Source organism: Culex pipiens, chromosome 1, assembly GCF_016801865.2.
Source record: "Culex pipiens pallens isolate TS chromosome 1, TS_CPP_V2, whole genome shotgun sequence".
Lineage (NCBI taxonomy): Eukaryota > Metazoa > Arthropoda > Insecta > Diptera > Culicidae > Culex > Culex pipiens.
The window spans coordinates 75,244,494-75,261,827 of record NC_068937.1 but is presented as its reverse complement, the minus strand read 5'-3'; the positions used below and the strand labels follow the sequence as shown (position 1 = coordinate 75,261,827).

General features: G+C 26.9%; 1 protein-coding gene and 1 long non-coding RNA gene across 3 annotated transcripts; both read left to right on the top strand.

Moving 5' to 3' along the window:
* The first annotated feature begins 4,945 nt into the window (after positions 1 to 4,945).
* LOC120426720 (uncharacterized) lies at positions 4,946 to 8,174 on the top strand. The gene is made up of 3 exons (XR_005606744.2): positions 4,946 to 5,294; positions 5,394 to 5,583; positions 7,111 to 8,174. It is a non-coding gene; the product is annotated as an uncharacterized LOC120426720 (long non-coding RNA).
* Positions 8,175 to 14,219: 6,045 nt separating this feature from the next.
* Positions 14,220 to 15,450, top strand: LOC120426716 (uncharacterized). Of its 2 annotated transcripts, XM_052706438.1 has the most exons (3): positions 14,220 to 14,374; positions 14,471 to 14,904; positions 14,960 to 15,450. In XM_052706438.1, the coding sequence occupies exons 2-3, from the start codon at positions 14,497 to 14,499 to the stop codon at positions 15,077 to 15,079; spliced, it is 528 nt and encodes a 175-aa protein (XP_052562398.1). In that variant the 5' UTR covers positions 14,220 to 14,374; positions 14,471 to 14,496; the 3' UTR covers positions 15,080 to 15,450. The 2 variants fall into 2 exon arrangements, with proteins under 2 accessions (XP_052562398.1, XP_039447426.1); XM_039591492.2 differs by lacking the exon at positions 14,220 to 14,374 and having other exon boundaries at positions 14,382 to 14,904.
* Positions 15,451 to 17,334: the final 1,884 nt, after the last annotated feature.

Here is a 17,334-nt window from a genome sequence, read left to right as displayed (position 1 = left end):
ATATTTTAATATTTTAATATTTTAATATTTTAATATTTTAATATTTTAATATTTTAATATTTTAATATTTTAATATTTTAATATTTTAATATTTTAATATTTTAATATTTTAATATTTTAATATTTTAATATTTTAATATTTTAATATTTTAATATTTTAATATTTTAATATTTTAATATTTTAATATTTTAATATTTTAATATTTTAATATTTTAATATTTTAATATTTTAATATTTTAATATTTTAATATTTTAATATTTTAATATTTTAATATTTTAATATTTTAATATTTTAATATTTTAATATTTTAATATTTTAATATTTTAATATTTTAATATTTTAATATTTTAATATTTTAATATTTTAATATTTTAATATTTTAATATTTTAATATTTTAATATTTTAATATTTTAATATTTTAATATTTTAATATTTTAATATTTTAATATTTTAATATTTTAATATTTTAATATTTTAATATTTTAATATTTTAATATTTTAATATTTTAATATTTTAATATTTTAATATTTTAATATTTTAATATTTTAATATTTTAATATTTTAATATTTTAATATTTTAATATTTTAATATTTTAATATTTTAATATTTTAATATTTTAATATTTTAATATTTTAATATTTTAATATTTTAATATTTTAATATTTTAATATTTTAATATTTTATTATTTTAATATTTTAATATTTTAATATTTTAATATTTTAATATTTTAATATTTTAATATTTTAATATTTTAATATTTTAATATTTTAATATTTTAATATTTTAATATTTTAATATTTTAATATTTTAATATTTTAATATTTTAATATTTTAGAGCATCCGAATATGAATCCGGTTTTGATATAGCGTAAAACGTGGATTTTTTAAATATCATAATTCAAAAAAATGATTTTTCCCATACAAATTTGTATGGAAAATTGAATCGCTTTGCGCAAAGTTGGGACTAAACCAATCGTTACCAAACTTTGGGGAGTTCATAAGGACTCTATAAGGAACCAAAAAGTTGCTGTGCTAGTTAAATTTGGACAACTTTATTTTTTTCCATACAACCATATTACACCCTAATGCCACATGCTCTAGCTCTCTTTTTCTCTACCTTTCTTGCTCGTGTCGTGCTTCGAGGTAAAAGCAGTCTTATGAAATGGGGAAGATGATCGAATCTTTGAATGTCAAATGTTCGTGGTCTGTGCGATTTTTTTTTACACACTGGCGTTTGACATTATCCCTTTCCCTCTCATTTTCGCTTTCACAGGCGCAGTTTAACGGAGAGATTGAGTGACTCAGCGAAGAGAGCGCATAGTCGAGGAAAAGGGCAGGCATGATAGACACAGAGTGCCATCGCTGCGAATCACGAAACACAAGAAGCGATCTCACAAGCTGTAGCGACGGTCACTATTTTCTCTGATGTTTTAGTGCAGACATCATTACATGATAGCTTTTTCTATCACTCATTTGCAACACCGGTCCTGGTAATTACTCGATGAATTTAGCGTTATATTTCAGAACTTAAACTTTTGTCAAACAATGTGAATAATGAATTTTGAAATAACTTGAGGCATATAACCTTGCAAAAATCTTTTAAAAGTAATATATTTTAATATTTTAATATTTTAATTTTTTAATTTTTTAATTTTTTAATATTTTAATATTTTAATATTTTAATATTTTAATATTTTAATATTTTAATATTTTAATATTTTAATATTTTAATATTTTAATATTTTAATATTTTAATATTTTAATATTTTAATATTTTAATATTTTAATATTTTAATATTTTAATATTTTAATATTTTAATATTTTAATATTTTAATATTTTAATATTTTAATATTTTAATATTTTAATATTTTAATATTTTAATATTTTAATATTTTAATATTTTAATATTTTAATATTTTAATATTTTAATATTTTAATATTTTAATATTTTAATATTTTAATATTTTAATATTTTAATATTTTAATATTTTAATATTTTAATATTTTAATATTTTAATATTTTAATATTTTAATATTTTAATATTTTAATATTTTAATATTTTAATATTTTAATATTTTAATATTTTAATATTTTAATATTTTAATATTTTAATATTTTAATATTTTAATATTTTATTATTTTAATATTTTAATATTTTAATATTTTAATATTTTAATATTTTAATATTTTAATATTTTAATATTTTAATATTTTAATATTTTAATATTTTAATATTTTAATATTTTAATATTTTAATATTTTAATATTTTAATATTTTAATATTTTAATATTTTAATATTTTAATATTTTAATATTTTAATATTTTAATATTTTAATATTTTAATATTTTAATATTTTAATATTTTAATATTTTAATATTTTAATATTTTAATATTTTAATATTTTAATATTTTAATATTTTAATATTTTAATATTTTAATATTTTAATATTTTAATTTTTTAATATTTTAATATTTTAATATTTTAATATTTTAATATTTTAATTTTTTAATATTTTAATATTTTAATATTTTAATATTTTCAATACTTTTATTACATGATTCAAATTATTTTGAAAAAATCGTTAAAAAAAAGTCCACACTACGCAACTATAACATTACTATAAAACTTACTGTAACAAAAAAATGGAAAAAATGCATTATGAGATTTTCAATAACAAAACCATAATATTTGCTGTATTCATGAAATGTACAGTAGTTTTATTGTTTCAATTTATAACATTTCCAATAACAAAACCATGAAATTTGCTGTAACCATGAAATCTACGATAGCTTTATCGTCATTCCAATGAAGTTCAAAAAAATCAACCATAAACTTACCATAAATATTATAATATCTATTGTAACTGCATGGTTTTGACAATGCATATCATCATATAATTTTATTCGGGCCCCGCATAAAATTATATGATGATTTGCACTGTTAAAACCATGCAATTACAATACATATTATGATATTTATGGTAAGTTTATTGTTGACGTTTTCGAACTTTATTGGAATGACGATGAAGCTACTATAAAATTCATGGTTACAACTAATTGAAAGGTTTTGTTATTGGAAGTCTCATAAAGTTATAACAAATAAGCTATCGTAAAGCGTATGGTTACAGAAAATTGCACGGTTTTTATATTAGTTTTCTCATGATGTATTTAAAAAAAAATAGTAGCAGTAAAAATATACAATACTCAAACTTTTACAAACACAAAATAGGAAATTAGGATATGTTGATCAAGTGTTTTGTTTAATATTAAAATATTAAAATATTTAAATATTAAAATATTAAAATATTAAAATATTAAAATATTAAAATATTAAAATATTAAAATATTAAAATATTAAAATATTAAAATATTAAAATATTAAAATATTAAAATATTAAAATATTAAAATATTAAAATATTAAAATATTAAAATATTAAAATATTAAAATATAAAAATATTAAAATATTAAAATATTAAAATATTACAATATTAAAATATTAAAATATTAAAATATTAAAATATTAAAATATTAAAATATTAAAATATTAAAATATTAAAATATTAAAATATTAAAATATTAAAATATTAAAATATTAAAAAAATAAAATATTAAAATACAAGCCTTACCCGACAAACTTCGTTCTGCCCTTTTTTCGTTTTTTGACGTTTCTTGATTTTTTGCTTATTCAGCCTCCTGTGATCAAAATATAATTTTATGTCTCTTTCTCCATACAATTTGTCGATGCTCCGGAATCGGTTCCAGAGTGGCCAAAGTGTCAATTAGTTAGAGTAAAAACCTTCCTTGGGCCTATACGAACCCAACGCAACTAAAAGCACCTCAATCCGACGCTCCGTAGTGAACTGATTCGCGTTCGAACAAAACCATCGAAATTTTTTATATATATAGATTAAAATATTAAAATATTAAAATATTAAAATATTAAAATATTAAAATATTAAATAAAATATTAAAATATTAAAATATTAAAATTTTAAAAACATTTAAACATTTAAACATTTAAACGTTTAAACATTTAAACATTTAAACATTTAAACATTTAAACATTTAAACATTTAAACATTTAAACATTTAAACATTTAAACATTTAAACATTTAAACATTTAAACATTTAAACATTTAAACATTTAAACATTTAAACATTTAAACATTTAAACATTTAAACATTTAAACATTTAAACATTTAAACATTTAAACATTTAAACATTTAAACATTTAAACATTTAAACATTTAAACATTTAAACATTTAAACATTTAAACATTTAAACATTTAAACATTTAAACATTTAAACATTTAAACATTTAAACATTTAAACATTTAAACATTTAAACATTTAAACATTTAAACATTTAAACATTTAAACATTTAAACATTTAAACATTTAAACATTTAAACATTTAAACATTTAAACATTTAAACATTTAAACATTTAAACATTTAAACATTTAAACATTTAAACATTTAAACATTTAAACATTTAAACATTTAAACATTTAAACATTTAAACATTTAAACATTTAAACATTTAAACATTTAAACATTTAAACATTTAAACATTTAAACATTTAAACATTTAAACATTTAAACATTTAAACATTTAAACATTTAAACATTTAAACATTTAAACATTTAAACATTTAAACATTTAAACATTTAAACATTTAAACATTTAAACATTTAAACATTTAAACATTTAAACATTTAAACATTTAAACATTTAAACGTTTAAACATTTAAACATTTAAACATTTAAACATTTAAACATTTAAACATTTAAACATTTAAACATTTAAACATTTAAACATTTAAACATTTAAACATTTAAACATTTAAACATTTAAGCGTTTAAACATTTAAACATTTAAACATTTAAACATTTAAGCGTTTAAACATTTAAACATTTTAACATTTTTGAACGCAAACTCACATTAACACTGAACCCGTGCGACCTTCTTTTAAAGAGCGCACCATTACACTAAATCTGTGCGACGCACCTGAAACGAACGCACCATGGTTCGAGCGAGCTGTCATTATTTTTCATTCGCGCATGATTGATCCTGTTCGTGTCGCGCGTTTCGAGAGGAAATTTCCGCGTAAAGTCGTGTGTCCCCGGGGATGTGGAACATCCCCGGCATTTGTGCGTGTTCGCGGTGCTAATAATGGCCCCGATCCCGGGTTGGACAGTTCCGCCGGAAGACCGAATCGGAAAGGTTCGGGGTTGGCGAATAGGTGTTGCCGCTGTGAAGCAACAATATTTTTAGGTGAGTAATTGAAAGTTGGCGTAATTTTTGGAAGGCGGTATCTCATATCACAACAGCGGAAGGAATTTTCCATAACCATTTTTTTTCTTTTCTATACAGGGACACTTCTCCACGGTGAACCTGCTGCTGCTGCACACATCCCGGACCGCCGTGGTGCGCCGAAAGTATGTGTGGAAGCGCTGGTATGGAGTGACTGCGTTCTCGGTGTAGGCTGGACCGCTGGATAGATCCACCGGATGACGGATCTAGTACGACTCAGGAATGGTAACAAGGAGTTCAGCAACTACGTGTGAGTATTGGGGTATGAAGTGAAATGTTTACCTTGGAAACTTTCATCTGGGCAGAGGTACGGCTTGAGAAGCTAACGTTGAAAAACTCATTTGATTTTTGATCGATGTTGTTTCTATTTCGAACGAGTCTTTGACGTTCAATTATAGTTTCTCAAAAGTATTGTACGATCAGTTCCTAACTGGACTCGGTCGTTGGAAACGACCGACGAAATAGGTGGCGGGCCAGATGCTGGCATAAAAATGTCAAAACCTCTTCCCCCTCACTTCGTCTCACCATCCAGCTGCAGCTTTGTTGACAAACAAACAGAGCGCGCGGTCACATGATGGCGACATCGGGCCAGAATTAGGGGTGATCATGTGGTTAAAAATGAAACTTTTTTCAAGAAAAATAAGATTTTTCCGATTAAATTTAAAATTTGCGAGCAAGTTCGAAAAATGATTACTGATGTCGGAGAAGTGATTAGAGATCAAAATTTTGATCCCTATTTGTTTATAGACTAAAACTTTTTCACATCAGTTGGGAACCCCTAGGTCTATCCACGACTATTTCCAATGACCGTGAGAACCCAGTCAAATCAATCCGAATTCTGAAACGGAATCTAATTAGAATCGTACACAAATTCCGTTTCAAACGCAACAACCGGTTCGAACACGGAACCGGTTGTTGCGTTTGAAACGGAATTGCGAATTGCGATTCCAATTAGATTCCGTTTCAGAATTCGGATTGAATTAACTGGGTAACTTTCCGATACTAGAACTTACAATTTTGGTAGAATTTTTGGAATGTTTCATCGGTAAATTTTCTCGCGTCATCCCAGTCACTAAATATTCTTCTAGCAGAGCTGGTTCTGCCAATACTGCTAGAACGTTAGAACATTTCTGCTAGAATGCTGTAAAAATATCCAGCTCTGTAAGAACTCTGCTAGAAACTTGCAAAAACGTCGTGACTCGGTGATGTCGATGAAAAGTTTGGCGGGGATGGACACTTTTTCGCCAAACGTCGGCCTGACATGTGCCATTAGGTTTGTACGTTGTAATGATTCCAGAAAATCCAAATTGTAAGTTCATTCACTGACGAACTGACGTGCTACCCCATACACATTTTTGAACTACTCTCTCTCTCTCTCTATCATTTTTGTAAAAATTCAAAGTGCACGTGCTTCTGGGAACCCCAAAGTTCTTGCTTCCCCTCGAGTTGAGCCTGCGGAGAAATTTTGTTGGTCGGTGTAATAAACTTTCGATTGTAATTTGGCGATGGTAGATAGAAATCTTACCAAAGAGCGGATTAGTTAAATCGAACATATTTGAATTAAAAAAGCACTCTAACGTCAAAACCAATAGGGTCCTAAAGTCCTATGTAAATTTGTATGTACAACGGTAACAAACACGATTAAAAACCTGTCTGTTGCATTTTTTTTTCTAAGTTCAAAATTGGTTGAAAATGCAATTTTCAGTAATCACCACGTAGTTTTGCAACATTATTTATTATTTTACTTTTGTCTAATTTAGTATTTTCTCTTCAACAGGGGCTTATTTCACTGAGGATTGTGCTTCTCGATTACGCGAATGTCCATCCCAAGTACGAAGCAGTGAATCCTGCACCGGATACCGACATTCCGGACAACGCCAAACAGTAACTGTTTGCTTGGCTGATTGAAGCGGAATCACAAAAGAAAACGACGCTAAAAAAAGTGCAAAATAAAGTGAAAAAAATACAAATAATAACGATAAAAATACTCATTAATTTATTGTATTAACCATTAACTTCAATGTCCATTTATATTTTTACCATACAGTTTTGTGGAGAAAAAACAATAAATAAACGATAAAACTTACTGTAGTTATTATTTTATTCGATGTACGGATATAGTTTTTACAGTACATTTTGGTAGTGAAAAACCCATGAAGAACTGTAAATTGACTGTGCAATGCATTGTAATGCTTGCTGTTTTTATTATTAATGTATGATGTTTTCTATAGTCAGGACGAGTTTTTGGATGAAAAATGCAACATTAGATTAACAGTAAAAAGTGTCGTATTTGAAAAAAAAATGTATGGAAAAATTTCGAAATTTTTATGGTACCGGTGCATAACAACCCCCCTTTTTTATGGTAAAATCCCAAAATACGACGCAAATTATCTTAAAAAACGATGCTGTCTACTGTTAAAACACTGTCAAAATGACAATATTTTTTATCGTTTTGTAACGTTAAAATTTACTGTAAGTTTATCAGAAATCTTTATGCGGGGCCCGCATAAAATTATATGATGATTTGCATTGTCAAAACCATGCAGTTACAATAGATATTATAATATCTATGGTTAGTTTATGGTTGATTTTTTTGAACTTCATTGGAATGACGATAAAGCTATCGTAGATTTCATGGTTACAGTCAATTTCATGGTTTTGTTATTGGAAATGTTATAAATTGAAACAATAAAACTACCGTAAAATTCATGAAGACAGCAAATAACATGGTTTTGTTATTGGAAATCTCATAATGCATTTTTTTCCAAATTTTTGTTACAGTAAGTTTAATTGTAATGTTATAGTTGCACAGTGTGAACTTTTTTTGAACGATTTTTTTAAATAATGCGAATCATGTAATAAAAGTTTTGAAAATATAAAAATATTAAAATATAAAAATGTAAAAATATTAAAATATTAAAATATTAAAATATTAAAATATAAAAATATTAAAATATTAAAATATTAAAATATTAAAATATTAAAATATTAAAATATTAAAATATTAAAATATTAAAATATTAAAATATTAAAATATTAAAATATTAAAATATTAAAATATTAAATATTAAAATATTAAAATATTAGAATATTAAAATATTAAAATATTAAAATATTAAAATATTAAAATATTAAAATATTAAAATATTAAAATATTAAAATATTAAAATATTAAAATATTAAAATATTAAAATATTAAAATATTAAAATATTAAAATATTAAAATATTAAAATATTAAAATATTAAAATATTAAAATATTAAAATATTAAAATATTAAAATATTAAAATATTAAAATATTAAAATATTAAAATATTAAAATATTAAAATATTAAACTATTAAAATATTAAAATATTAAAATATTAAAATATTAAAATATTAAAATATTAAAATATTAAAATATTAAAATATTAAAATATTAAAATATTAAAATATTAAAATATTAAAATATTAAAATATTAAAATATTAAAATATTAAAATATTAAAATATTATAATATTAAAATATTAAAATATTAAAATATTAAAATATTAAAATATTAAAATATTAAAATATTAAAATATTAAAATATTAAAATATTAAAATATTAAAATATTAAAATATTAAAATATTAAAATATTAAAATATTAAAATATTAAAATATTAAAATATTAAAATATTAAAATATTAAAATATTAAAATATTAAAATATTAAAATATTAAAATATTAAAATATTAAAATATTAAAATATCAAAATATTAAAATATTAAAATATTAAAATATTAAAATATTAAAATATTAAAATATTAAAATATTAAAATATTAAAATATTAAAATATTAAAATATTAAAATATTAAAATATTAAAATATTAAAATATTAAAATATTAAAATATTAAAATATTAAAATATTAAAATATTAAAATATTAAAATATTAAAATATTAAAATATTAAAATATTAAAATATTAAAATATTAAAATATTAAAATATTAAAATATTAAAATATTAAAATATTAAAATATTAAAATATTAAAATATTAAAATATTAAAATATTAAAATATTAAAATATTAAAATATTAAAATATTAAAATATTAAAATATTAAAATATTAAAATATTAAAATATTAAAATATTAAAATATTAAAATATTAAAATATTAAAATATTAAAATATTAAAATATTAAACATTTAAACATTTAAACATTTAAACATTTAAACATTTAAACATTTAAACATTTAAACATTTAAACATTTAAACATTTAAACATTTAAACATTTAAACATTTAAACATTTAAACATTTAAACATTTAAACATTTAAACATTTAAACATTTAAACATTTAAACATTTAAACATTTAAACATTTAAACATTTAAACATTTAAACATTTAAACATTTAAACATTTAAACATTTAAACATTTAAACATTTAAACATTTAAACATTTAAACATTTAAACATTTAAACATTTAAACATTTAAACATTTAAACATTTAAACATTTAAACATTTAAACATTTAAACATTTAAACATTTAAACATTTAAACATTTAAACATATAAACATTTTTATTCAATAATAAAAACGGCAAAAAATATTAAGTATCACAAAACGAACACACCATGACACCTAAACTGGGCGACGCTCCCCTAACGAACGCACCATGACACCTAAACTGGGCGACGCTCCCCTAACGAACGCACCATGGCGAGCTGTCATTTGTTTTCAATCGCGCGCGTGTTCGATCATGTTTGTGTCGATCGTGTTTGGCCGCTGTTTAATCGAAAAAGTGTTTGTGAAATCGCGTGTGTTCGTGAAAAAGGCAACATCCGGCGTTTGTCCAACACGGTCTTGGACAAATTTGCCGGGTGACCGAACCGGAACGGCTCTGGGATGGCGGAACTTTTTCATATTTGGGTGAGTATAAGGAGTTTTGTTGAACTTGGAGAGGGCGGAATCGCACCCGCAACAGCAGCAGGCATTTTCAGGCAAATTTCTCAAGCTATTGGCGGATGCACAAAGTGATTTGTTTACCTTTTTTTGGTACCCTCCGCAAACTTCAAGCCATACAAAATTGTTGCCGGATCTTTTACGGAAGAGATCCGGAGAAAGATCCGGCAGCAATTTGTTTTGATTTGACGTTTGCTGATCGTGCGGACAAGTTTGGTTATGTTCAAAAGAGAATGGTCAAGGTCAAGTTTGCGAGAGCAATTGTCTGAACAAACTGTGTGTGTCCCTCTTTTTTACAGGGACTTCTTCTACCAGGCCCGGCGCCTGCTGCGGACACTTCCGGCCGGATTTGTTCAGGATGGTCGTTTCGTCTGGAGGCGAAAATCGTTAGGTAAGTTGTGTGTTGATGCTCAACGGTGAACGTTCAAACAACAGTCAAGGAAAAGGTCACGAAAAGAATTTTGTTGAGTGGTACGCAACTGAAAAATAACAGAAACAGAAAGTAGCGTTTGACGTTTATTGGCACGGTGCCAGTGTTAAATTTGTTTTGATGAATAAATGAAATAATAGGATTTGCAAATTTGAATGCCACTGATAATTACAAATCTCGAGTTTTTTTTTGAAAAGGTCCTATAAACAAAATTTTCACTTTTTGCTTTTTGGGTGTTTTTGAATACCCCTGACTCAAGGCGGTTCTAAAAACACTCAAAATGCAAAAAATAATTTTTTTAAAAATTATAAAACTCGAGAAATGTTCACATAATTTTGTATTTAATGTATAAACATATAGAGCTGCTCATCAGACCGAATCTCAAAATGCTGAATCTTGGAAGGAAATTAGGCAATTAGGATATTTGGGAATTCGGAAATTCGGAAATTAGGAAATTAGGGAATAAGGAAATTAGGAAACTTGGAAGTTAGGAAATCCAGAAATTCGGAAATTAGGAAATTAGGAAACTAGGGAATTAGGAAATTAGGAAATTAGGAAACTAGGAAACTAGGAAATTAGGAAATTAGGAAATTAGGAAATTAGGAAATAAGGAAATTAGGAAATTAGGAAATCAGGCAATTAGGAAATTAGGCAATTAGGCAATTAGGCAATTAGGAAATTAGGAAATTAGGAAATCAGGCAATAAGGCAATAAGGAAATTAGGAAATGTGGAAATTCGGAAATTCGGAAATAAGGCAATTCGGAAATTCGGAAATTAGGAAATAAGGAAATTTGGAAATTAGGAAATCAGGCAATCAGGCAATTAGGAAATTAGGAAATTAGAAAATTAGGAAATTAGGAAATTAAGAAATTAGGAAATTAGGAAATTAGGAAATTAGGAAATTAGGAAATAAGGAAATTAGGAAATTAGGAAATCAGGCAATTAGGAAATTAGGCAATTAGGCAATTAGGAAATTAGGAAATTAGGAAATCAGGCAATAAGGCAATAAGGAAATTAGGAAATGTGGAAATTCGGAAATTCGGAAATAAGGCAATTCGGATATTCGGAAATTAGGAAATAAGGAAATTTGGAAATTAGGAAATCAGGCAATAAGGCAATTAGGAAATTAGGAAATTAGAAAATTAGGAAATTAGGAAATTAAGAAATTAAGAAATTAGGAAATTAGGAAATAAGAAAATTAGGAAAATAGGAAATTAGGAAATTAGGAAATTAAGAAATTAAAAAATTAAACAATTAAGAAATTACAGAATTCGGATATTCGGAAATTCGGAAATTAGGAAATTAAAAAAATTAACAATTAAGAAATTACAAAATTAGAAAATAAGGAAATGAGGAAATTAGGATATTAGGAAATTAGGAAATAAGAAAAATAGAAAATTAGAAAATTAGAAAATCAGAAAATTAGAAAATTAGGAAATTAGAAAATTGAGATATTAAGAATTTTAGAATTTTACAATTTCAGAATTCCAGAATTTTAGAATTTTAGAATTTTAGAATTGTAGAGTTTTAGAATTTTAGAATTATAGAATTTTAGAATTTTAGAATTTTAGAATTCTAGAATTTTAGAATTTCAGAATTTTGGAATTTTAGAATTTTAGAATTTTAGAATTTTAGAATTTTAGAATTTTAGAATTTTAAAATTTTAGAATTTTAGAATTTTAGAATTTTAGAATTTTAGAATTTTAGAATTTTAGAATTTTAGAATTTTAGAATTTTAGAATTTTATTTTAGAATTTTAGAATTTTAGAATTTTAGAATTTTAGAATTTTAGAATTTTAGAATTTTAGAATTTTAGAATTTTAGAATTTTAGAATTTTAGAATTTTAGAATTTTAGAATTTTAGAATTTTAGAATTTTAGAATTTTAGAATTTTAGAATTTTAGAATTTTAGAATTTTAGAATTTTAGAATTTTAGAATTTTGGAATTTTAGAATTTTAGAATTTTAGAATTTTAGAATTTTAGAATTTTGGAATTTTAGAATTTTAGAATTTTAGAATTTTAGAATTTTAGAATTTTAGAATTTTAGAATTTAAGAATTTTAGAATTTTAGAATTTTAGAATTTTAGAATTTTAGAATTTTAGAATTTTAGAATTTTAGAATTTTAGAATTTTAGAATTTTAGAATTTTAGAATTTTAGAATTTTAGAATTTTAGAATTTTAGAATTTTAGAATTTTAGAATTTTAGAATTTTAGAATTTTAGAATTTTAGAATTTTAGAATTTTAGAATTTTAGAATTTTAGAATTTTAGAATTTTAGAATTTTAGAATTTTAGAATTTTAGAATTTTAGAATTTTAGAATTTTAGAATTTTAGAATTTTAGAATTTTAGAATTTTAGAATTTTAGAATTTTAGAATTTTAGAATTTTAGAATTTTAGAATTTTAGAATTTTAGAATTTGAGAATTTTAGAATTTTAGAATTTTAGAATTTTAGAATTTCAGAATTTTAGAATTTTAGAATTTTAGAATTTTAAAATTTAAGAATTTTAAAATTTTAGAATTTTAGAATTTTAGAAGTTTAGAATTTTAGAATTTTAGTAACAGCTAATTTAATAGCATTTGTACCGAAACAAACATATGAAAATATTCCCTATGTCTAATTTAGTGTGTTTCTCTTTTACAGGGGCCTATTCCAATGAGGATTGTTCTTCATAAATACGCGAGAGTTCATCCCAAGTACGAAGCAGTAGTTCCGGCACCGGCTACAAACATTTCGAACAACGTCAGAAAGTTCGGATTGAAGCAGAATATTAAAAGAAAACGACGCGGAAAAAAAGTACTATTTTTTTTAAATCTACGAAAAAAACTATAAAAATACAATAAAACTTACCATATTGACCATTAATTTTAATGTATAAATATATGTTTTACAGTACAATTTAGTGGAGAAAAAATAAAATAAATAAAATTAAAATACAATAAAACTTACTGTAGTTATTATTTATTTCAATGTACGAATATAGTTTAAACCGTACTATTTAGTATGGAAAAATCCATGAAGAACTGTGAATTTACTGTGCAAACCATTGTAATGGTTACTGTTTTTATTATAAATGTATTATGTTTTCTATAGTCAGGGTAATTTTTTGGACGGAAAAGGCATCAATGAAAATACGGTAGAATGTATAGTATTTGGTTTTTTTTTGTATAGGGAAAAGTCGAAATTTTTATGGTGACTGTGCCTAACAATACCCCTTTTTTATAATAAATTCCCAAAATAAGATATATTCTATGGTGAAAAAACATAACGGCTGCTGTAGAATCATGGTAAAAATAACCATAGAATTTATCGTGTGATAACCATAACATCTACTGTAGGTTTATAGTAAAACTTTATGCGGGCCCTGCGCCACGAGGACCCCGTTACGATATATTTATGATAAATTTTGAGGCCACATTTCATAATAAAATGCATTTTAAACCGCCAAACGTAATACCCCGTTCGCACGGGCGAGTTATAGCCGGTTTTAACGAAATGGTTATAAGTTATAACCAAGTTAAAACCAACCCGTTCGCACGGGCGCGAGAGGTTTTAACGGTTTTAACTGTTTTGACAGTTCAAAGCAGGCTGTGGTATTTCTGTTTGATGTCATTAATATTTTTTTTTGTGATACAAATCTTGGCTCTTGTGGCCACTTGTTCCGGCGGACCAAGATAGTAGGTATTTTGAATTCAAATTGTCTTAATCGAACCTGACCCTCCCGTTTTCCCGACCAGCTGCATATAAATCTTCTCCTGAACTACTATTTTCAGGACTATTTCGGTCGTACCCAGTCCAGATGATCTTCAGCCGCCTCACGGGTTCCAGCTGTAATCAACTGATCCGCGTCCCTCCGCTCCCAGACGACCCGTTGCAGCTCCTTCATCTACATACGGTAACTGGAAAGCCCGTCAGTACCTTCTTCCTCGCGTACGGAGATCATATCGTGGAGAATTCGTCCATGAACAAGACGGTCAGTTTACGAAAAGAGCCGCATCTTCCGATGGATCGAGGCACACCCAGGCAGGTGCGGATCTGTATCGCATGGTTGGTGCGCGCAGGCCATCGTTGGAGGTTTTGTCCAGCAGGGAAGTCAGCCAACCGGTGTTTTTTCAAGACGCTTTCACGATCCCTGAACAACGAGTCGAAACTAGACGTGACCTTTTTGGACATCCGCTCGCAGTCAAAGTCGAATTGGTCGAAAAAAGTACTGAAACTCGTTTGAATTTAAAAGTAATCCAAAGTAATCTGTATTTTTTCAGTTTTCCGCTAGACTAGCGCCAAGATCTGATATCTTCTTTGTCCTTTGGAAAAGACATGTTACGGATCAACGGCCGGAGAGTGGCCCATGGACAGTTGATGCTCTCAGAGAAGGACAATGATGTGTGAGTCCTGCCCTGCTTTGAAAACGATTACGTACATGGATCAAGATCGCCGATATTCATGAAGATTCATGTGTTCAAGCTGGAACATGAAAATTTCAACCGCCAGCGAAAGATCTGTATCCGAAGCTGGTCAAGAGCCGTTCAATCCACCTTCAGCGATGGTGGTCGGGTTGCGTCAACTGGAAAATATAAAGAGGCATCGATAAAGAAGAGGGCGGGTGTGGGGGATGATACAGTCTCTTTATTTTGAAAGAAAAACAGGTGACAAAATGCTACAGACATGATTGCGTCCGCCACCATAGCAGCTGGATACTGTGGTGGCCGTTTTGGTACATATATTTGGAGTCTCGCAGTGGATTGATCCACTTCTCGTCCCATGTTCTAGCACGGAGAAAAAAGAGTTCCCAAAATCGTGAAAAAGCGTTCATGAAAATGGGAACCTCGAACAAAGTGTTCAAATCCCATGGTACGATTTTGAAAAACGTACCATGAAATTTGAACACTTTGTTCGTGGTTCCCATTTTCATGAACGCTTGTTCACAATTTTGGGAACTCTTTTGTCTCCGTGAGCCGACGGGCAAACCCAGCTGGCGGTGCCGGTTTATGGACGACCAACGGGCGTTGCTGGTTCCGACGGGCAAGCGTCTTCCCTCTTTGATTAATCGTCAGCCCCAGCATCCGCTAATCCGGGTGTGCCGAGTGGGGTCTCTCCATTAGTATGAAGTCCAGTGCTCTGAGGCTAATATATGGTTGTCAGAATGGTATCCCCGGTCGGAAATGGATGGGATGGCGCATTTTGGACGTGTGTCTGGGGCTTTGCGCTTGCCATCTAGGAGATTCAAACCGGTCGCAAACTCGACTCAATTGGCGTTACTCTAAATCAGGCTTAAACAAGTAGCCGATACCGCCATGTTAATTTGGCCAATCGTATTGATATGGCCATTTCATTTCGAGTCTTGTCGATTTCGCTATGCCATCGATGTCATGAATGCTCGGAATCATGACTAGGTTGCCTAAAATACCTTCGATTATTGATTCTCAGAGGGCAGTGTTTGACAATCGTACGGGCTGTAACAGCAAAATTAAATTTATAACGCTCGCTTGGGACAAGTGCTAGCCACGCTTCCACCTTCCCAGATCGACGATCGCGACAGAACCTTGCGATTAGGATACTCCGGCATCACCAGTGGCTCACCGAACCACGTACCACCCATCAAGGTGACCAGAAACGGTCATTGTCCACCATGTCTGCTGAGTTGTGCATCCTCCGTACGGGAACCACGATCCACACCCAAGACCTGCTCTACAACTACAACCCTGCGCCGGAAACCGGGACATTCCACGAAACATCGGGGACGTGGAAATTCGAGAATCCGTCAACATACTCGAGGGCGATAGGGCAGGCACAAAGGGTTCAGCGAAGACTGCAGCATCAATCACAACGATGTTGGGACGTCGGCAAGTTGAACGTCCACCACCAGACCAGCGAGCAGCAGGGCGAGACGGCTGGAAGTGGTTCCGAAGATGCCCGCCTGAGCGCATACCGAGCGTTTCCGGCCAGGGGAGTGCAATATTGTTTCAACTGCAAATTTAAAATGATCAATTTCAATTGAAGAATTCGACGACGTTTTTTCCGCTAGGTTCGCTGTTGTTCCAGCGGTGTTCGGAATGACAGCCCCCATACAGTTTGAGCAGTTTTTAGGGAAAAATCGCGTTTATGATGAAAAATCAAGCATTTTCAGAAAGGTGGGATATTGCAAAGTGTGGCAATTTCGCTAACGATCATAATGCGTGGTGATTTGTAGTGATTAATTGTGACTGGAATTTTATTAAAACGATTTTTCTAAAAAGATGATCGATATTTTGGATAACTTGAGTTAAATGTTGCAAAAGTTAAAAGTAATGATGTAATGATATGTAAAAGTGTTTAAACTTTACTTCTCTTCCCCTTTGACCAAAATATTAACCTTAAAAATGCATTTTGGTGATTTTTTGGAATTTTTTGGAAAAATTCGAATAACTGGCATTTTTTTGAGAAAATTATTGTTATTATGCTGTAATATGACTCTAATAGTTTGTTCTATCAATAATACACACATAAGGAGCATTATCATTCAAATAAATCATATTTAAATCAATTTTTCAAAAGATCTTTTTGGTAAATTTGAGGAAAAAACATGAAAAATTAACTCAGCCCCTATGATTTTTACATCATTCGATTCGTTTATGCGATTGTCACACTTTACAATGAC

Excerpts from the sequence above, each read along its gene's own strand:
- LOC120426716 (XM_052706438.1), top strand. The coding sequence starts at position 14,497 with ATGATCTTCAGCCGCCTCACGGGTTCCAGCTGTAATCAACTGATCCGC. Across the intron at positions 14,905-14,959 it reads AGTCGAATTGGTCGAAAAAA|TTTTCCGCTAGACTAGCGCC; the intron begins GTACTGAAACTC and ends GTATTTTTTCAG.